This window comes from Gymnoscopelus braueri (genome assembly GCF_963280865.1).
Source record: "Gymnoscopelus braueri genome assembly, chromosome: 19".
Classification (NCBI taxonomy): Eukaryota; Metazoa; Chordata; class Actinopteri; order Myctophiformes; family Myctophidae; genus Gymnoscopelus; species Gymnoscopelus braueri.
In genome coordinates, this window is record NC_137621.1 from 47,807,545 (window position 1) to 47,831,171 (window position 23,627).

Consider the following 23,627-nt stretch of genomic DNA (forward strand, 5'->3'; position numbering starts at 1 on the left):
AGTGGTTAATGTATTTTTTGTACTAATGATCTAAATCTACTCGTAGATGTAAAAATTAACAAAAACATTGAAAGTAAATAAAGTAAAAGTACCTAAAGACTGTACAGTGTTTGAGTATATGTATTTAGTTACTTTCCACCACTGTCGTCAGGCTCCTCGGACAGACACAGGGCAACCTTGGGCACCACCCTGGAGACACTGGCAGCTCTAGCAATTGTCTCAGTGTCTCACGTATCCTGGCATCATTTTCCCTGGCAACTGCTGCCTCACCACCGGCATTCAGCAGGGACAGTGCGTCACCACCTCTTTCATTCTTCCTAACTCAGTGCCTAAGCCAACATGTGTAGTAACATTTGGCTTAGTAATTGGGTCAGCTGGCTGCATCCACTGTCTGCATCATCAACTGTACTGGGCATTACCCCGCCCTCCCCCTCTTATGCAGCTGAAATGACGGGCAAAGTTTCGTTTCTCCAAGCCAGTAGTTTTCAACCCTTTTGGTCAAGGTCCATCTTTTATTCTGCATTTTTTAGCCACAAACCACCATTTGATGAAATTTAGACTCTCAGACCCAAAACTTTGAATATTTTGTTATCGTTGGATGCGATTTTGTCCACAAACTCATGTTGTATTGATGTTGGTACCACAGGAGAGATAACAGGCTAACGTTGATCAAAATAACAATTATTTAATGAAGTAATGCAGATGTTTAATGATAATTTAACTCTTGAGAGTGTAAAATGAAACCAAATGGACCCTTACGGGTCCATTTGGTTTCATTTTACACTCTCAAGAGTTAAAGATCTATAAGGGTCCATTTGGTTACCAACTCTCCGTCATTTAGCTGGGGACCACCTGGAACCCCCTCAAGGACCACTGGTGGTCCCCGGACCACTGGTTGAGAACCACTGCTCTAAGCCCATGGGCATAGGATGGGCGAAAGTCAACGATAACTTACCAATGATTATCGTGTTTGTGGGTATGCTTAAATTTCATATCACACACCAGTATGCACACTGGTTCTGCCAGACCCCTAGTTGTTATAACGACATTATGATGTCGTGTGATGATGACATCATTACGTGGAATTCTTGGCAAAAACTGTGGTTGAAATCTGAATGGCTGGGTAGGACAGACCGACCGACAAAGCCTCATGTAGGCCGACCCCCTGGGTCTGGCAAAAAAGAAACAAAAAAATGCGGTAATGCGGCTATTGTCCAACCCCAGCTGCGTTGTGCCGTGCGCTGCACCCCAGAGTCCAGATCACTGCCTCCTCCACCCAGGGGGGGGGGGGGGGTCAAACTCCTACAGGGAGAGCGCACCTGGGCATAAACCCCACCACTGGTCACCACCGTCTGGTTAAGATCTGGGCGGCAGGATGTCTCCTTTTAGCCAGTTCAGCACTGTATAGTTGGCCAGACACCAGAGAGCCAGTGCACTGAGTTACAAACCAGCAAGTGCCCATTAGGTTCCACGCAGGCACCATCAATGATTTTGCTGGTGACCCCCCTGGAACCCCTTCAAGGAACCCTGGGCGTCTCCTGAATCCCACTTTGAGAACGACTGGGCTAGGGGCTGAGGCCGATCACAGTTTCATGAACCAGTACAGGCCGAAAAAGACAGAGAGGCTGAACAGCACCATGTAGCAGAGGTGGGACGGGCTGTGTCTGGCGAGGTGTTTCACCTTGCCAATGGTGGTGCCCAGCAGGCCCCCTGCGGAGTCAAAGTCTGCGTCCATCTCCTCCAACATCCTGTTCTGGTGTTTGACCTCCGTTCCGATGTCAATCGACAGGCTCTTCAAAGCGGTGACCTTGGATTTAAGACCGTCTTGTAAATGTTCGTTTACGTCCTGGTGGACATTGTTCCCACGTGGTGCATAATACACCAAACCATCCCCGCGCCTCATCTTGACCTATGTAGAAATAATATTGGTGTAAAACTGGCTATAGCATATACAGGACACACTCTTATATACCTCTGACACCATGTGTCAGCTTATAAGCCAAGCTGACAAGCGAGATTGATGATGCAATCTTGCATCATCAAATATGACGTCAGCCTTGCCTAAATATGGAGTTCCACGCGGCTCCAGAATGGCCTCTAAGAGTTAAGGAAGGTAATGCTTAAATAACCAATTAAAACCGGGAAAGCATCTGTGTCATTTTATACTTTGGCTATTCAAAAATAGCAGATCTACAAGCTCATAGCGCATCACTTAGTGCCGCGCCGTGAGCATGTAGATCTGCTATTTTTTAAATATTGTAAAGATGGGGGGTTGGCGGCCAAATGCATTTAATGTTGGGGGTCCTTGACATGAAAAAACTTTGATAACCACTGATATAGCAAAATACGTTTCTCAGAAAACCCTTTAGAATTTAGAAGACATTTGTAGAATCGGCCTACTTTTAAATCCTATTTAAAAGGACTTGTAGAAATCACCCACATCTGTGTGCGCGTTTATCTGATCGACTTCAAACTCTGCATGCGTGACACCGAGGACCTGGGGTAGTGCAGTCCTCATTGTGAGGTCTGTCGGATCAGTGGTTGTCCCATATGGAGAAGATCCGGTTGTTCTATGACGTCATATTGTTATTGTTCATATATGGGCATAAAAGGGATACAAACAGATACAGATATCTCGATATATGGACAATAAAGGGACACAGACAGACTTCTAATGGGTGGGAGAATAAATAAAAGACAATAGATCCTTTTCAATCAAATCCAGATAATAAAATAAAAAAATGTGTTATTAAGCATCCTTTGAAGGATGTTTTCTCATAATAATAATAACTAGATGTCAGGGCCGCTTCGCGGACATCACATCTAGGCCCGATCCGAGGTTGTTCCAGACAGCATTGGCCTAGTCACTCTGCACACACGTCATGCGAAGTCCGGCCCCTCTGGCCTCTCCTCTCGGCTCCGCTCCTCTCCTCTCCTCCCTCCCCGCTTTGCTTTGCGGCCCTAACCTCTAGTCCCAACCTCCCAACCTCCCTACCTCGGTCATTAGGCCGCCTGTACTGTGGGTAACCATGGCCATCATGAGGCAGTCGAGTGTTGTCACAGAAGTCTTTAGGGAAGCTGTTATTGACCATGCAGGGGCTGTTAGGGTTGGCTGTCCCACAGGGTCCATGTAGCATGGATTGACGCAGAGTGACGCAGAGTGACGCAGAGTGGCTCCTTCTGTGGGTCAGGTATGTCTGCTAGTACACCGCCACTCTTTGAGTTTGCCGTAATTGTGATAAGGAGGTCAAACTTCCTGTATATGGTTGCTATGGCAACCTGCCAGATCAGGCTGAGGGTCTGATAGGCAAATCAGAGAATCAATCAAGCCGAGAGTCTGATCACAGATCGAGGTGGGGTAAGATGCCTAAAACATATAGCTCTGATCAACAGTCTGTGGCAAGTTTCGGGGCAAATGGAGTGATCCTGTGCTTGTGTATCCCGCACGAGCTTTCTGAGCTTTTGTCAATTGTATAGTAGTAAGATAGTAAGATAGTAAGCTAAGATAAGATAAGACAATAAGTATCTAGTTAAAACAAGGGAACCAGGAGACCTGGTACTGCCAGACCCCTAGTGGTTGAAATCTGAATGGCCAGACTTCGCATGACGTGTGTGCAGAGGAAAAGAGGGACAGGACAGGAAAAGAGGGACAGACCGACCGACCGACCGACCGACAAAGCCTCATGTAGGCCGACCCCTTGGGTCTGGCAACAATAATAGCAAAAGGCAGTGAATCAGGCAATACAGTAACAACACAGAGATTTAAAAATCAACCAAAAAATCAGCTAAAAGCAAGAGTGAAGAAGTCTTGAGCTGTGCTTTAAAGCTATTGACAGAGGCATAGAAAGACTGTATATTTCCTTGTAGAATGTCGCCAGCAGTTTATAAATGTGGAAATTAATAATTCTTATTTTTGAAACCATTCTCTTATGGCTCTGAAAAGGTTTGGGAACCCGAGAATGAAAACATGTCTCCAATGCTATCTTTCACATTTTGTTGTTGCGGTATTGTGTCACGGATTGGGCCTATAACAGACATTGAGAATAGTTAAGAAAGCAAATCCAAGTGAAAAAAATGTCTACAACAATATTAACTTTGCAGCTAGCATATTTACTGAGCAGGAGTTATATTATTCAACAAGGAAAGAACACTTTTTATGCCAATGGCCTGGAGGAATAACCGCACAGAGGTTCACACATTACCACTACAACTACGATTGATTGATTGATTGATTGAAAACAGTTTGCAAAACGTACAGCTATACAATAAGGCAATAAGGTTTCCATTGTGGTCCTGTGTATTCAATTCATCAAGTCATATGAAGGCACAATACTATGTGCTACTATGGTACAGTACCACTATGTATTTGGCCGCGGACCCCTATCTGAAAAGGTTTTGTGTCTGGTTATAAGTGTCCTTCTCCAACACCCAGGCTACATTCCCCCGCTCCAACGCAACACGTTTGATTTGCCTCTTGTATTAATGAATTGCATTTTTATAGTACTCACTCAAGCGCTCCTATTGGGAGGTGAAGTGGCGAACAGTCGAGGCCAGCGTCCTCACCTCCCACATCTAACATACAATTGGGAGATTGGCTGAAAGGGCAAAAAAATCAGGGGAAAAAAACATTGCACCGCTGTTGCCAGATCGTGCGCGAGCAACAAGCAACCAGCTTCATGAAAAAACACAAAGCTGCGCACTGCGCATGCGTCGACGCACTTTCTCTAACCAATTTACACCCACTTCACGCTTACAAAACCTGGACATGGCAACGTCGCTCATCGTTCTGTGATTGACAGCAAAAGTTGGCCAATCAGGTGGCGAGTTCGCAGCCTGAAAAAAGACGAACGGCAGCCATTGTTGGTTGTGCGAGTGCCTTCACTTCTTATTTTCGCTTATTAAACGCTCTCAAACTTCTGCTTTGAGGCACGGAATTCACTTATAACATATCGTTTGGATAGAATTTAGTTGTTTCACTTCATATGTGTGGTCAATTAATCATGACAGAGCCTATTTAAAAATACAAATTCAGAGAACCGGCAGGGGCGAACAGTCACACGCATGTATCCGAATAAGTCAACCTATTTTGCCAATAGCCATCTCAAAAGTCCCGTTGCGTCATGGCTGTCCCCCCCGCCCCACCCCCACCACACACACACACACACACACACACACACACACACACACACACGCACACACACAGGGAGAGAGAGGGAGGGTGGGAGAGAGAGAATAGTCAGCCAAACAGCGAGACATAATTTTCGCTGACGCAGAGACAGAGAGACAGAGAGGGAGAGAGAGAGAGAGGAAGAGAGGGAGGGAGGGAAAGACAAAATAAGCGAGCCCTCGCTTATTTTTGCGCGGACGTAATTTGTTTGTCATTGTGGTGAATGTTTGGTGCTGATGTTTGTTGTGTGAAGCTTAATGTCAGAGTGTTTGTGTTGGAGCGCCTCAGTGCGGCTGCTGAGTTCATGTGCAACATCTTGCATGCGTGGCTGTGGGTGGCTTCACAGTTTTCCTTCGCCGTGTCTGTAGGTCACGGCCTGGAGACCCCAGGGTCTCCAGGGACCCCCAAGGGGGGGGGGGGGGGGGCACTCTCTGTTTTTTTTTTTTTTTTTTTTTTTTTTATCCCATGATTTTGTACCCCCAAACGACATTTTCTTTGGCGGGGTTAGGGGGGGGTACTAGAATTACGCGGGCAGAACTTCTAGTTCACATACAATCACCATTCACACACACATTCATACACCGATGGCACCAACCTGCTCATTGGGAGCAAGTTGGGGGCAGGGCTCAGCGTCTTGCTGAAGGACACTTCGACACTAACTCTGGGGGAGCCCAGGATCGAACTGGGAACCTTGCGGTTGCCATCCGGCTGCTCTACCCCTGAGCCACTGCCGCCCCTATGTATTGATCTTCACAGGAAACGTCCCATTGGTTCAATTGTTTTGCTCAAACACACGACAAATGGGGTTTGAACTAATCATACACCTGCACGGCATTGACCTCTATACATTTGTATTGATACATGTGTTCTGCATGAAAAGACACAACCATCGACACCAAATCTCTACAAGCCGATCTACAAGTTCACAACGCGTCGCAATTTGGCCAAATGTTCCGCCCCGAACAGGGGTTCTGGGGTTCAAGTGGTTAACGTGTTATTTTCAAGCTGTCCTAATGGAAACGGATATTCTCTCAAGTATTCCTCGTGACATATTGTATCTTAGGAGGAAAGATTTGCATATGTACGTACCGTAATATGACAAATGTAAGGTGCCATAAAGTAACTATGCAATTCATTATTGTTGGATACCAAGTTGGTAATACTTTACTTAAAGGTTGCATTTATAATGCATTATAAGGCATTACAGCACTTGTTATAGATGTTTATAATTATGCATAATACTTTATAACAAGGGTTATAAAGTATTATAACTTATAATAATATAATTTATAAGTGCTGGTCATAATGCATTATAAACTCAGTGGAACAGCACATTATAACTACCAGGTACCACTTTACTTAAAGGTTGGGTCTATAATGCATTACAATCACATTTATAATGCATCATAATGCATTACAATGCACTTATAATGTGCATTATAATGCGTTTTATAAATGTGATTATAATGCACATTATAGACGCAACCTTTAAGTAAAGTGTTACCTTTTTTAGAGGGGTGCCCTGAGCCAAAAACGTCGGAGAACCACTGCCCCAAAGAACTACAACAAAAACAGGAATCTCCCCCCCCCCCCACTCAATTAGAGGAGGTTTCCCCCCACATCACAGTGGAAAACCAAATAATGATCGAAAACGGCTGGAAAAAAAGAAAAGGCAAAGAGATGTTAATTATAGCTGGTCCCTGGTCGGTTTGAGGAGTGCATTCATTACTTTACATTTCCTCCCGAGCCTGGTGACACACACGGGTATACCTTCAGGGTGCTGTTGAACTCTGGGAAAACAGCCACGTTTTGATTATGACATCATTTGCATTGCAACCCCCAGAACTCCCCGGACCCCAAACTTCTTATTAAGTTTCATGAGTGGACCTGGCAGACAGGGTGCGCGGCCAGGCCAACGTTTTAAGTGTACGAAAAACCGCACAGCTACTTATTACATGGAAGATCTCATCTGATGCTCGGTTATGATAATATATTAGACTCTTCGGTGCTTTCGTGGCGGCAGTCCAAAGGACGGTGAGGGCAGAAAAAAAACAATAGAACACATTTGCCGATATTTTTAATGATACTGTAAACCAGTGGTGGAAAGTAACAAGTACATTTACTTAAGTACTGTGCAATTTTGAGGTATTTGTACTTTACTTGAGTATTTACAATTTACAATACCTTTACTTCTACTCCACTACATCTCAGAGGCAAATATTATAGTTTTTACTCCACTACAATTATTTGAAAACTTTAGTTACTAGTTACTTTTCAGATATAAATGATGATATTATGAAACATACATTAACCACTTTAGCCCTATTTTATACCTAGGCTATTTGAAAATAGCCGATCTACAAGCTTACAACGCGTCGCACCGCGATCGTTGTGAGCTTGTAGATCTGCTATTTTCAAACATCCCGTAAAATATCTGAGTACTTTTTCCACCACTGCTATAAACTGACAGAGCTGCAGAGATGCGCGTCAGTCATTAATCGCTGCGTCATCACTCCAGCTGCTCCTCCAACTAAAACAAAAGTCTGTCCGTGGCAGAAGATCTGGGTATATAAAAAGCGTGCCTTGCGGTGGGGGTTTATTATTTAGCCAGGGTTCATTTATCACTGTCCAACGCGGGACAGCTTAAGGAAAACTGTTGTCACTCAGTGTCTGCCACGCTCCGTGGAGCAGTGAGCATGTGCTAACGTAAATCACCGCTAATACGGAGGCCCTGTTAGGCCTTGGCTTTTTTATAAACAGTGTGGTGTACAGTATAATTGATATATGTGCCCCCGTGCTCGCTTGGGGTCTTTCTCTCTTTTTCTCTGTCCTTCTCTGCCTCTCTCTGTGTGTGTGTGTGTGTGTGTGTGTGTGTGTGTGTGTGTGTGTGTGTGTGTGTGTGTGTGTGTGTGTGTGTGTGTGTGTGTGTGTGTGTGTGTGTGTGTGTGTCTCTCTCTCTCTCCATCACTCTCTCTCTCTCCTTTCACACAGCCCTACCTAAAGAAAAAATGACCCCGTGACCAGCATCTGTAAATCTGCCAGCATGTTTTACTTAAGTAAGTATCAATACTTCCATGTAGAACTACTCTGTTACAAGTAAAAGTCCAGAATTACTAATTTACCTGATTCAAAGTACAAAAGTATTGGTATCAAAATGTACTTCAAGTACCAAAAGTAGAAAGTACTCATTAGGCAGAATGTTTTCAAATGTATAAAAATCTTTTGAAAATAGCAGATCTACAAGCTTGCATCGCGACGCATTGTGAGCTTGTAGATCGGCTATTTTCAAATGGCCGAAATGTGTATAGGGTTGAAGTGTGTTTTGTAATAATAATCAAAATCTACAAAGTAACTAAAGTTTTCTAATAATTGTAGTGGAGTAAAATCATAATATTTGCCTCTTGAGATGTAGCGGAGTAGAAGTAAAAGTACTAAAAATTAGAAATACTCCAGTAAAGTGAAAAATACCTCAAAATTGTACAGGACTTGAGTAAATGTACTCAGTTACTTTACACCACTGAAATCTGCTTGCCATTTTTCATATTCTGTAAGTTCATTTCACAAGCGTGAGACATAGTTGTGTGTCTCGGAGCGCGTGTGTGCGCGTGCGTCGCTGTGACACACGCACGACCCCATTCAGCAAACCATGTCAGAATTTATTAAGCGCTATTTTTCTTGCGATGCGCACCGCGTTTACGGCAGCTGCCAGCACGGTGCTGACGGGCCGGCCCTAAATACTTCTATCGGGAGAGCTGTTTTGCATATATTACAGGGTTAAGTGCAAACCAATCTGCTCTATCCAAACACGGGCAATCCAAACAGAGCGCCGCGGACCGCCGCGCAGACTGATGGGTAACATACACGACCAGGGCCCCCTTTGTGACCTCGCCTACCACACACAAACACACGCACACACGCACACACGCACGCACACACACACGCACACACACACACACACACACATACACGCACTCGCACACACTCACGCACACACGCGCGCACACACACACATACACGCACACACACACGCGCGCACACACACACACACACACGCACGCACACGCACACACACACACACACGTTTGTATTAGCCTGCTATACTTGTGGGGACGTCATCATTTTAGGATGGCGCTACGGATGAATGCGATGAACGTGATTTCATGAATGCCATTTTTTTACACTTGCTTGCCATTGTTATCCCTATAATCCGGAAATAGCGGATCGACAAGCTCGCGGCGCGTCGTCGGCAGGCATTTTCGGGCGCGCGACACCATCGCGCAACAAAGTTAGATCAGGTATAACTCGAACCCTACCCCTTAAAACATCGGTCTGCAACAGGGGGTCCGGGACCCCTAGGGGGTCCTCAGAGTTACTACAGGGGGGCCGCCAAATCTTTGTGTGATATAATTATTTATTTTCTTTGTGTGATATATTTCTTTTTTACATTAACCACTTGAACCCTAGCATCCCTTTTCTGAGGAGTACTTTAGCCAAAAACAGCAGATCTACAAGCTCACAACGCCTCGCAGCGCGAGGCGTTGTGAGCTTGTAGATTGGCTATTTTTGGCAAAGAGGTATAGGTGTACTGTAGAGGGGACAAAGAGCAGACCAAGTAAAAAAAGAAGTTTACTCTGAAACACAATTTGATACAATATTGCATTTCTCTCTCAGCAAGGGGGTCCTTGGCCCGAAAAACGTTGAGGACCCCTGCCTTAGACCCAACTTCCTAATCCTAACCCCCGGCGTAGCTCTAAAAAAACTTTTTTAACCGTAAAACAAAACAAAAAAAATAGTTTTACGGTTACAAAAAGTGTCTATTTCTGTCTGTTACTCAAATGGAACTATACTTGTGGGGCCATTAGACCCTCACAAGTATAGTAACACACACACACACACACACACACACACACACACACACACACACACACACACACACACACACACACACACACACACACACACACACACACACATACACGCGCGCGCGCACACCCTCCTGTTTCACATAAACATACACACAGACATGCACTCCCCCTCTCTCTCTCTCTCTCTCTTTCTCACACACACACACACACACACACACACAGACACGCAGTCAACACAAGCTTAGCTCACGCTGATTGGCTCTGATTGGTTGTATAAAGCACAGCGCTGACTTTTTGATTATATTACTACGTGGGTCACGCATGGATTGGCGCCCCGCGCTGCAGACACCAGACACTAAGCGCCCCTTGGACCGGAGCGGCTCGGGTCGTCAGAACCCCCCAGGCCCACATTTCGGCACAAGGACACGCCGAGGAAAAAACCCACTACGAGAGGGGGCGAAGGGGCAGCGAAGGGCCTGTGATTGTAATGACTCCCATTCCCAGGAAAATATATCGTTGTTGTTGTTGTCGGGCAGAAACTTTGTGTTTTTTTCTTTCGTAAATTAACAAAAGCGTCACAAGTAGCCGATCCGCAAAGCTCGAGACGCAGCGCTTGTAGATCTGCTACTATGAATTTGAATCCTGAAAAGCAGTGGTGGAAAGTAACTAATTAGGCTACATTTACTCAAGTACTGTACTTAAAGTACAATTTTGAGGTATTTGTACTTTATTTGAGTATACTTTTACTTCTACTCCATTACATCTCAGAGGCACATTTTTTACTTTTACTCCACTACAATTATTTGAAGACTTTAGTTACTAGTTACTTTGTAGATTTTGATTATTATTACAAAACAAACATTAACCACTTCAGCCCTATATACATTTTGGCCATTTGAAAATAGCCGATCTACAAGCTCACAATGTGTCGCGATGTGAGCTTATAGATCTGCTATTTTCAAAAGATGTTTATACATTTGAAAACTTGAAATGGGACATTCTGCATAATGAGTACTTTTTCTTTTTTTCGGTACTTTAAAACACACATTTTGATGCCAATACTTTTGTACTTTTAATCAAGTACCTTTTTGTATTCCAGACTTTTTATTTGTAAAAGTATTTCTATAGTGCAGTATTGCTACTTTTACTTAAGTAAAAGATGTGAGTACTTTTTCCACCACTGCTGAAAAGTAACAGTTTTGGACATATGAGGTTTCCACCCAACAGAGACGATAATGTAATACAGTATTGCGATCGTCTCCGGTGACCGTTGAACACAGAGCATGTTGTCCCTTATTACTGGCAGTCAGTACACCAATCAATTTGTACTTTAACTTAGAGCTGCACGATGTAACTTTCCTCTTCTACCCCGGATTTGAACCTGGTTTCCTGCGCAGGGGCTGACATTTTTGCCATTGAGCTAATAGAGACTGCCTGCTTGCTCAGAGGATAAATTGAATCTTGACCTTCAGGTCAAAATTTGTGTCAGATCCTGTGTCTGGGTGAGACGTGACCTTTGACACGATCTAAATGTCTCAATAGAAGAGCAGGGAGACCAAAAACAACCACCCCGATTGTATGAGTTATATTGTATTAACATACTCTACCATACAGATTGGACAACATTACATTGTATTCATTAAAAAAAAATAAGTTGTCAGTTTAACCCATTCAGACCCGTCATTTTAAGATGTCTTTGGCTATTAAAAAAATAGCAGATCTACAAGCTCATAGCACGGCACCGAGTGCTGCACTATGAGCTTGTAGATCTGCTATTTTTGAAAAAGAAACGTGAATAGTTTTTCAAATCTTTGAATATGTATATTGTTTTAAAGCGAACAAAATATTTTGAGATGGGGGTCCGCGGCCAAATACATATCATTTTGGGGAAAAGTGAGAACCACTGATACCACTAAAAGTTTGAGAACCACTGATATTATAGCAGCATAAGTTTTTTCAAAAAATTGTTAGGATTAGAAGACATTTGTAGAATCCCCCAGAAGCAAAGATTTGAGTTAAAAATGTTCGCTTTAAAAAATATATATAATTATTCAAAGATTTGCACACATTTTCACAACTTAAAAATAAATAAATAGCAGATCTACAAGCTAGTGCCGTGCTACGAGCTTGTAGATCTGCTATTTTTGAATAGCCAAAGAGTCAATGTTTGAATACGGGCCTTGTATTTTAGTCGAGTATTTTCAAGTCAAATAAACACATGAATACGTCTTCCAGCGCTGCCTCCGCGCGGTTACCGCGGGTTCACCGGTGTCGCGTGTCAGGAATGCGTGGCAGGGTGAAGTAAGGGAGGTCTTCCCCATGGCCGACGTTGAGCGGGTCGCAGGGAAATTGTTTTGGCATTCTAAATGGAACACCTCCGCAAGCAATCTACAGTGACCTCCCATGTACCTCCATCGTCCCCCCCGGTCCGTCGGCAGCGAAGGTTTCTTTTGGGGGGTGTGGGTTCGGTTCGGATGTCGCCCCCGCGGGGGGAAAAGTGCAGATAGGGCCTAATCCGCCAAGCCCTTGGCCAAAGCTGATTTCCCACGTAGCCCCCGTCAGGTTGAATTACAAATTTAAGAGACAGGATCCCCCCCCCTTTGTATCGCTTGACTTTCTGCCCCTCTTTTGGCGTTTTGCTTCTTTCTTTTTTTATTTTGCATCCGTGATCCCATAAGCAATGGGCCTAGCAAGCCTCTCTCGCATTACTAGCGTCTCTGTCGGGTGGAAACCTCATATGTCCAAATCTGTTGCTTTTCAGGATTCTAATTCAAAAGCATCAAAAGCAGCAGATCCACAAGTTCTCGCGACGCGTTTCGAGCTTGTAGATCTGCTGCTTTTGATGCTTTTGTGGGACGCTGTAGTATGATCAAGTAGGGCGTTAATTTCCGGGGGGGAAAAAGTATGGAGATAAGAGGTTTCTGCCCAACAGCAACGATATGCGCGTGTGAGTGTGTACACGTGCGTGCGTGAGTGTGCATGGGTCTAGCTGGGGGGGTTGGACATACAGTATAGCTCATATATATATACATACATTCACACATATTGAACACATATTTAACCTAAATCAACATATCTTGCAAGCAGGACAAGAAGGCTTTTGAGTCAAACACCAAGCTTTGGCTTCCCATCCAAAGGGGTGGAGATTGAAGGGTGACTGCTCTAAGCCCACCCAAAAGAGAGAGAGAGAGAGAGAGAGACACACACACGCACGCACGCACACAGATGTATACAAACATCCTTTCAGTGGCGTGACGTCCGCCGAGGGCCCCCCGCTCGCTCGCGGCGATTTGTTTTGTCACGGGCCATTGTGGCGAGAGCTGTCACCGGGCAGAGAGAGAAGCGGCGTGACCACGTTGATTAAGGCTAACCTTTTGGGCAGGGCCGTGGAAACACGCTGTCAGCTCGTTACAAAAATACATAAGCCCTCACTTCCAATTACTCACTTAGCAACCAGAGATTAGACGGGGGTTAGCGGCTGCCAACACCGCTAGCTATATAGCCCTTTCTGGAGGGTCAGTGGAGATGACTGTAATCAAAAAAAAAAATTTGGGGGGGGTGCATGAGTTATTTGGGTTTCTTTATCCCCCCCCTTATCCGTTGGACCATCTCTAAACACAGCTCCGTGGCCTCGCCTTCAACTCACCTGCAAACCAAAAAAGTCAAATATTTACATTTGTACACTGGTGCCCTTCCTTTTTAACCCATTTAGACCGGGAACGCATCTGTGTCATTTTTAGATTTCTTTGAGCTTTTAGCTTTTAGATCTGCTATTTTTGGGGGGAAATCGTGGGTCTTTGAATATATATATATTTTTTAAGCGAACATGTGTAACTCAATTGCTTCTGGGGATTCCACAAATGTCTAAATCTTGACTAATGTTGCTTTAATATCAGTGGTTCGCAAAAATGTTATGTATTTGGCCGTGGACCCCCATCTCAAAATATTTTTTTACAGGGACCCCCGGAAGTTGTAACAGAGTTAAAAATGTTCGCTTTAAAAAATATATAGATTTGCACAAATTTTCACGTTTTTTCAAAAATAGCAGATCTACAAGCTCATAGCGCGGCACTCGGTGCCGCGCTATGAGCTTGTAGATCTGCTATTTTTGAATGGCCAACGAAATCTTAAAACGACACACAGATGCGTTTCCCGGTCTTAATGGGTTAAGTGAATTTCATAGTTCATAAAACATCACAGGGTGGCTTCAATGAATGCTTCCCATTGCTGCCCCCCATCCATCCAGCCATCCCGGCCATGGGACCGGGTTAAGGGCTAAGGGGGGGGCTTTGTACTTAAAGCCTGTTTTATACCTTATAGTGTAAGGATGGTGTTGTGTGGCGAAAATAGCCAACATTAAACAACAACAAAAAAGATTCTGCCTATATTAACATGCTATTTAAAGTAGCATGTTGCAACACACTTCTGGAATTTCTGGAAACTAGAAATATTTCCATAAAGATCCTTCAAAAAGGTTGGTATTCCGAGTGGAATGCGATGCACATTAATTCACACATTAAATGATCAGCTATCATTAAATGGTATCATTGAGTTAAGTTGATTACAGGGGCGCAGCGATGGGTGGGCCATCGATTTTGAAAAAAAATATTTTTTTTAAAATATTTTTTATAATAAATGTTTGATAAAAAATCGGTAAAATCTGGCAAAAATAAGAATTAAATAACACAACCCTAACCTAACCCTAAAACCGAAATAAAGTAACAAAGAAACGCCCAAAAACGCCCCAAAAATGCCCAAAACGCCCTCGTGCATGCTGCACGCGCGCTGCACGCACGTGCCCACCCACCCACACTCCTGCCTAGGCCCAGCCTATACTAGCGTTCTGGCTGCGCCTGGTTGATTATTGATTTTGTCAGCAGTTAAACGGAGGACATGGTTTTATAATGCACATAGCTACAGTCAATGAGAGAACTCTTCAACTATAGAGTCAAATTGTGATTTTGATGCAGTGACAGTTACTGCAGTACAGTTCAAATCAATACATGATTCCCATGTGCAGATCAAATTCATAACAGTCCGGAAAATACGCACAAAAAACTGACGGCAAGGAAATATAAATCACAGGGAACTGTTACTTCTAGCAACAGCGTATTTTTGAAGCAGACATTTTGCAGCACTGTGAAAAAGAAATGACATAATCACGTATTTTTTTTTCCATACAAGCAAAAGGTTGAATAATTTACGGCGTTACAGTTGAACCATGTTACAACTGAACCGCGCGTGTGTGTGTGTGTGTGTGTGTGTGTGTGTGTGTGTGTGTGTGTGTGTGTGTGTGTGTGTGTGTGTGTGTGTGTGTGTGTGTGTGTGTGTGTGTGTGTGTGTGTGTGTGTGTGTGTGTGTGTGTCAGAGAAGGTGGGGTTGTGTGTGATCTCGGCCCTCCCAAGGATGCCACATGAGCTCATGGAACATGACTACACAGACACACACACACACACACACACACACACACACACACACACACAACCCTTAAATCAGAGGGAAGAGCGTGAACTCTGTCTTGACCATGACTTGCAAATCAACGACGAGTCTTGGCACGAGACTCCGCCACACACACACACACACACACACACACACACACACACACACACACACACACACACACATACCTGCTCCCCCCCCCCCCATACCCCCTTGACAAAGCTCCCCTCTCCTTCCAATAGGCCTATACGGATCAAATCTGTTAATGCCTGACGGGCCGTGTAAACGGGCTGTCCGTCACAGGGGGGGTCTCCGTGGCGGCTGTTATGACGGCTTGCAGGGAGGGGGTCCCGGAGCACGGAGCCAAGGGGAGATGAGGGCCTCGCTGGAGACGCTGCTCTCTGATTGCGGGCTCCGGTCTGTGTATACACACGCCGGGGCGACGGGGGAAAACGATGACCGACCAGCGAGATACTGCCGATATCGTCTGTCTGGGGAAAGCCATCAGCTAGTGGTGGGAGAAGAGGTCACTCTGATTTGTTTGACTTAAAGCGGCACTATGTAGCTTAACTTTTTTTTTTATGAATAAAATGTCATTTTGTCCAATCTGTATGGTAATGTGTGTTAATACCAGTGGTGGAAAAAGTACTCAAATGTTTTACTTAAGTAAAAGTATCAATACTGCAAATAAAAGTCCAGAATTCAAAATGTAGTATACTTGTATAATAGTACAAAAGTATTGGCATCAAAATATACGCAAAGTACCAACGTAAAATCCTTTGCTGTGTTACTTACTAGTCTGCCATGTGTTTAATCTGCTGTAGTTTTTAACCTGAACTGGAAAATTACTAGATCAGCCTGGGGTTGCATGATGGCCCTATAAGTATGTTTTGGGCTTAAGTGGTTTTGTAGTAAGAAACAAAATCTGCGTCGCAACGCGTCGCGATGAGCTTGTAGATCTGCTATTTTCAAACATGTTAGTACTTTTGTTACTTTAAGTAGCCTACATTTTGATACCAACACTTTTGTACTTTAAGTAATTTTTCAATTCCGGACTTTTACTTGTAACAGAGTACTTCTACATTGCAGTATTGAGACTTTTACTTAAAGTAAAACATTTGAGTACTTTTTTCCACCACTGGTAACTAAAGATGGTTCTTTCCTCCACTGGCGATCGCGTTGTCTAAATGTCTGTCTTCAAGAGAGGCCTTTAGCACTGTAGAGGTGTGAATGGGGACAGGCATGGGGCTGCTTTTTGGCAAGGACGCTGGAAAAATGACATCGCCTACAACCAGTGTTCTCAACAAATTATCAGCGGACGTTGCTAGGGGGGCAAGACCATTTGTTGATTAAAACATTGCTTCTCAAAGTGGGGTCCGGGGACCCCCAGGGGTCCTTGGAGGGGTTCCCGGTGGTCCCCGGGAAAATGTGCTAAATGTGCTAAATGTGCTAAAAATGTGCCACGCTACGAACTTGTAAATTTGCAAAAAATGTTTAAACCTTGAACACTTGTGCGAACCTTTGAATACGTATTTTTAACGAACATTTTTAACTCAAATCTTTGCTTCTGGGGTGTCCCAGGGGCCTGTTCCTCGAAAGGTGAATTAAATAAGCCTGGATTTAAGTCAAATCCAGGCTTGACAAAGTCGGTCCGTATAGCCTGGTTTATTCGGTTCCTGGAACGCCAAGCCAGGCTGAAAAGGAGCGACTTTGTCGAGCTAGGCCTTGTCAAGCCAGGCTGTGTCGAGCCAGGATAATGAAGCCAGGCTTCACTTATTTCTATAAAAGACCATGAAAGTCGATAGCAGAATCCTTGAACTTGACCAATCATGGAGCCCAAAACCAGAGCGGCGTTCTTCTCTGTGGCTGAACAGCAGCACTGCAGCAGCTCATGGAATCTTACAAGGAAGTAACATTTATAATAAGCAAGAAAGGAAACACGGCCGCAATAAATATAGATCCAGGGAGAAAGCGTGGCAAAGTATTGCCGACAAATTAAATGCACAAGTTGTCCAAAAATATGCAATTAATTTATATACAAATCCATAAATATATAATTCAGTTAGGTTTAAACATAAGGAGTTTAAGTGAATGTTGGAATTATAATTATAAACACTTAGAATAATTTTCTAATTTCTAATTTCTAAAATCGAAGATCTACAAGGGAAAAGCTTGCCTTTTGGCGGCCGGGGGTCCACGGTCCACGGGGGTCAACGGTGGTCCGGGAGTACACGGGGGGCCGGGCCCCCCGTGTACTCCCGGACCCCCGTTGACCCCCAACAGAGGTCTGGGGTATACGGGGGTCCACGGGGGCGGGGGTCCACGGGGGTCCGGAGGTCCATGGGGGTCCGGGGGTCCACGGGGGTCCGGAGGTACACAGGGGGCCGGGGGTCCACGGGGGCGGGGGTCCACGGGGGCGGGGGTCCATGGGGGGCCGGGGACCTCCGGCCGCCATAAGACAAAAACATTTCGGGCTTGTAGATCTTTGATTTTCGCATAAGAATTGAATAAGTGTAGAAAAACTCATTGGTTTATGATTGGAGTCATTGGACTAACAGCTATTTCACAAAACTTGAAGAACAAGGCACTGGATTAATAAAGCCTGGCTGTTAGCCTGCTCCTGACCAGGCTAACTTCACAGCTAAATTGCCATGGTAACTAAGCTAGGCTTGCTTCAATTCTCTTTTGAGGAATCGGATAAGGCTAAACTTAGCCAGGGTGAACTGGCTAAACTAATCTTCAAGATAATTCACCTTTTGAGGAACCGACTCAGCTCTAATCCTGGCTAAATTAAGCCAGGATAGGTGGTAAAGCCAGGCTTTAGCTCTAATTCACCTTTTGAGGAACAGGCCCCTTTCCGCAGCCAAATACATATCATTTTGGGGGTCCTTGACATGAAAAAGTGTAGAACCACTGCATGGTTTAAAACTTGCTAAAGGACATTGCGCGATGATGATGTCAGGACGTAATGTCCTGAAACTGCATCGTTACGTAGAATACGTCGAATGTTTATGCATGGTACTGTGGCAGCTACTGATGAAAAAAAAAAAAACGTATACTCTGCCATGACCAGGACCTGAGCAACAACTTTCGTTCTGTATGGAATGACAATGAAGCTCCTTGACCTTGACCTTGAATGCTGATGGTGTAGCCTATATAATATGCCAAACGTATACGTTATTGTACATAGTATGTACAAAATAGGTCAGTGTATGTACCAGAGACTGATATATTTGTATTATCCTATTAGAATAAAACTACCGACTCTTTTTTTGCTCTTGTACTCCTCCTTCTCTTCATTTTTATATTATTATTATTAGAGAGAGAGAGAGAGAGAGAGAGAGAGAGAGAGAGAGAGAGAGAGAGAGAGAGAGAGAGAGAGAGATAGAGAGAGAAAAACAAGATATAGCCATTATATTATATGTATAGCCAAATATTATTACCTAAATGTGTTGCTATAAGTGTTGTTTGGAAGGGGGGGGGGGGGGTTGGTAGGATATTCTGAAAAGTTGCTAAATCTATCCAATTAAGTTGACAACACTGGCTATAGTCATCTTTTCTGAGCTGTTATGGTTTCGCCTTGGATGACTGATAGAATGATTCATTATATTTATGAAAATAGTTGTTCTTTAGTGTAAGATTCTGGTTAATAGTCAATATGAAATTGTTAATTGAAAATGAACATAACCATGAATGATTCTACACAGCATCACAACATACTGTATAGGTGGCCTCAAATGTACTACAGCCTTAGTCCACATGGGGTCAGGCTTGTCATGCCTAGGCAGTCCATATCACAAGAAGAATTGGTTGTTTTATCTCTCTCTCTCTCTCTCTCTCTCTCTCTCTCTCTCTCTCTCTCTCTCTCTCTCTCTCTCTCTCTCTCTCTCTCTCTCTCTCTCTCTGAAGTAGCAATACTGGCATAATACAAATAGTCTGTTACAAGTAAACAGGTCTGTGTTCAAAATGTTACTTTAGTTAAAGTACACAAGTATTGGCATCAAAATGTTACTTTAGTTAAAGTACACAAGTATTGGCATCAAAATATACTTAAAGTACTTAAAAGCGCTCAAATTTGTCAAAGATCAACAAGTTGACAATGCATCGCAACTTGTTGCCAGCTTGTAGATCAGCTATTCTCGAATGACCAAAATATTAAAGAGCTAAGTTGTGTTTTGTAATAATAATCTAAATCTGCAAAGTAACTGGTAACTAAAGCTGTCAAATAATTGTAGAGGAGTAAAAAGTACAATATTTGATACTATTACTAGATGTAGCCTAGTGGAGTAGAAATATGAAGTATCAGAAAATATATATACCTCAAAAGTGTGATCAAGTACAGTACTTGAGTAAATGTACTTAGATACTTTCCACCACTGATATCACTCAGAAATCAGATCTACAAGCTCAAATCTACAAGCTCAAATCTACAATCTCAAATCTACAAGCTCAAATCTACAAGCTCAGATCTACAAGCTCAGATGTACAAGCTCAGATCTACAAGCTCAGATGTACAAGCTCAGATCTACAAGCTCAGATGTACAAGCTCAGATCTACAAGCTCAGATGTACAAGCTCAGATCTACAAGCTCAAATCTACAAGCTCAAATCTACAAGCTCAGATCTACAAGCTCAGATCTATAAGCTCAGATCTACAAGCTCAAGTCTACAAGCTCAAAACGCTTTTGATGCTTTTTAGCGACGCTGTATGATGAAGTATAAGGGCGTTAATTTAAGAAAAATAAACACAAACATTTAAAATATGGAGATAAGAGGTTTCTGCCCGACAGCGAGGATATAATGTAGGCATGTGAACAGAGGGGGTGGGAGCTGGGAGAGACAAATCTAATGCAACAGTCAATTGGAATACGCTCTGTGCATGTCGGCCCTAACCGGATACAGCTGTTACTGGGTGTACAAGCAGCTCCGGGGGGAAGCCAATAGAACACAGTTGTTGAAAGATAGGAAACGTTAAGCGCTTGCCCCCGTAAACTACAAATAGCGAACCCATCCAAGTGTGAATGCATGCAGTGACCCCCTTTTTGTGATTTACACAATGTAATAGTTGCTTGACCATAAACCGATCTGGTATTGCAGGGTTTGGTTTTGTTTTATTTCTTTTAGTTTTTATGTATTTTATTTATTCTAGCAATTTTTGCCATAGGTCTGCCAAGGTCAGTGCCTCCACATTAAATCTTTTTTTAAACAAAACAAACCATGCTGTGGTTCTCTAAAACTGGGGTCCCGGGGACCCCCAGGGGTCCATGAGTGGGTCCCAGGGGGTCCCCAGCAAAAACTGTTAATACGACATCAATATCAGTTTTACATACTTTAACCACACTGTACATCTGCTATTTTCTAAAAATCTTGACATTTAAAAAAACGATTTTGATTTTGAAAAAAAGATTTTGAATTATGCTCGAAACATTTCAAGACAAAACACAAAATATTGTATGAGAGTCCCTGGCGCCAAATATTTTCAGATGGGGGTCCGCGGCCAACTACACATTAGTTTGGGGGTCCTTGGCGTGAAAACGTTGGAGAAAACTGAACCAACAAGCAAAGAAATAAAGTAAAACGTTAGTTTGTGCATGTGAGGAGGCGAGCAATCCTATACATCTAGTGATGTAAACTAACTAAGTACATTTACTTAAGTACTGTACTTAAGTACAATTTTGAGGTATATTACTTTAATGGAGTATTTCCAGTTTTCAATACTTTTACTTCTACTCCACTACATCTCAGAGGCAAATATTGTACTTTTACTCCACTACAATTATTTGAAAACTCTGGTTACTAGTTACTTTGCAGATATAAATGATTACATTATAAAACACATACATGAACCACTTCAGCCCTATTTTATACGTAGGCTATTTAAAAATAGCCGATCTACAAGCTCACAACGTGTCGCATCGCGACGCGGTGTGAGCTTGTAGATCTGCTATTTTCAAACATTTTATTAGTGTTACTTTTGGTACTTAGTACATCTTGATACCAATACTTTTGTACTTTTACTCAAGTACATTTTTTATTCCGGCCTTTTACTTGTAATAGAGTACTTTTACATTGCAGTATTGATACTTTTACTTAAGTAAACCATTTGAGTACTTTTTCCACCACTGAATACATCCCAATCCACAATCACGATCTGTGGGATATAGCCTATATCACGTCTTTTTATTTGGGAGCAAATCCTTCATGTAATCATTTGTTTTTTTTAAGATTTCTCAACATTTGACATAATCCCACAGTAGATTTTTTTTCCCATAGCTGTGAGAGTTAAACAGCTAAAACCCCGGGTTTAATCATCCCATGTTTGTCATCTTCATGAGCGTCAAGGAGTGGCCCTGTGCACCAGATAACTAGACAGTAGGGACCTTGTGTAACTCAAAGACGTTTTCTTTTTTCGCCCTGATGATTTATCTTTCCGTGTGTCCCCATGGGAAGCAAAGCTCCTATTGTTGATACAGTCCCATAATTTTGATTTATCCCTTAGGTAAATAAAGAGCGGTTTTGCGCTCGACCCTTGGACGAACATCAGCCGTCAAGCCACTTAACCCGTTCAGACCGGGAACGCGTCTGTGTCATTTTAGATTTCTTTGGATATTAAAAAAATATAGCAGATATACAAGCTCGTAGCGTGGCACCGAGTGCCGCGCTACGAGCTCGTAGATCTGCTAATTTTTTTTAAACACGTGCAAATCAGAATATATATATATTTTCTAAATCCTTGCTATAATCAGTGGTTCTCAAACTTTTTCATGTCAAGGACCCCCAAGATTATACAGTATGTGTTTGGCAGCGGACCCCCATCTCAAAATATGTTGTTCCAGGCCCCCCCCCCCCCAGAAGCAAAGATTTGAGTTACAAATGTTCGCTTTAAAATACATATATAAGATTTGCACAAATGTTCACGATTTTTCAGAAAATAGCAGATCTACAAGCGGTGCCGCGCTACGAGCTTGTAGATCTGCTATTTTTTTGAATAGCCAAAGTATAAAATAATGCTTTATTTTTTTATTTTTTTTAGCTCAAATAAAAAAAAATGACACGGACGCTTTCCCGGTCCAAAGGGGTTAATGATCATTAATCCACACATTGTTTTATTTACTTCTAGCTCTCAGCAACCGGGAGACAGGAGTGAAGGAGGACTCTGGGTTGGGGGGGAGGGGGGGGGGGGTGTTTAGGGGTCAGAAACAAGTAATCCACTGTCAGGGCCCAGGGCCCATTGCATGCACACGGTGAGCGCCGCTGGCTATTGGTGGGGCTGCATGCATGCATGCATGGTGGGAAGAGAGGCTCGACATATCATATCGTTACTGTCGAGCAAAAACCTTGTATCTCCTTATTTCAACTTTTTTTCCTACAGTGTCATATCATCACAGTGTCGCACAAAAGTAGCAAAAATAGCAGATCTACAAGTGGTTAAAAAAAATGTAATGATTAAAATGTAATTTTGTCCAATCTGTATGGTAGAGTGTGTTAATACAATATACCGTATAATATTGAGACATTAAGATCGTGTCAAAGGTCACGTCTCACCTAGACACGGGATCTGACTTTTGACCTGAAGGTCAAGCTTCAATTTATCCCCTGAGCAAGCAGCTCAAAGGTAAAACTTTCAGCACTTCAAATCTGGGGTAGAAAAGGAAAGTTACACAGTGCAGCTTTAAGTGTGAAAACTAATAACTACATTTGATCCATTAGAACACAGGTTCTTTTTGCCACCCACCCCCCCCCCCCCCCATTTCCTAAAAAATGAACGTTTTCTGAACATACAAGGTCTACGCCCGACAGCGACTTATAATGCAGCTTTGCTGGAAGTTCAGGTTGCAACGGGCCTCCGCAGCGCGGTGGGGCTGTTACTGGAAGGTTCTCTGGATAATGTCGCGGGCTCAACACTCAACTGGAGTGAGGGAGGAGAAGCCGACAGCAAGTCTCCGTGCGCCTGCTCTGCTCTGCTCTGTTCTGCTCTGCTCTGCTCTGCAGGCCTCCTTGCGTCCAGGAGAAGCCCAGATACCTGACCCTCCCCCTCCCCGGGGAGGTGGGTTTGAACTTGGGGCTAAACGTTAGGCGGCGGGTCAACAACACAACAAGGACCTGCGCTGCACACACCTACAACAAACGGCATCTTGACATGGCACCGTGACTTAA

At 43.4% G+C, this 23,627-nt stretch overlaps 1 protein-coding gene across 1 annotated transcript; it reads right to left on the minus strand.

The window, feature by feature from the left end:
• Window positions 1-1,582: 1,582 nt before the first annotated feature.
• Window positions 1,583-1,903, minus strand: LOC308074826 (BET1 homolog; the record flags this gene model as incomplete). Its single annotated transcript, XM_080414325.1, has 1 exon — window positions 1,583-1,903. One exon carries the CDS (start codon window positions 1,901-1,903, stop codon window positions 1,583-1,585), a length of 321 nt encoding a protein of 106 aa, XP_080270451.1.
• Window positions 1,904-23,627: the final 21,724 nt, after the last annotated feature.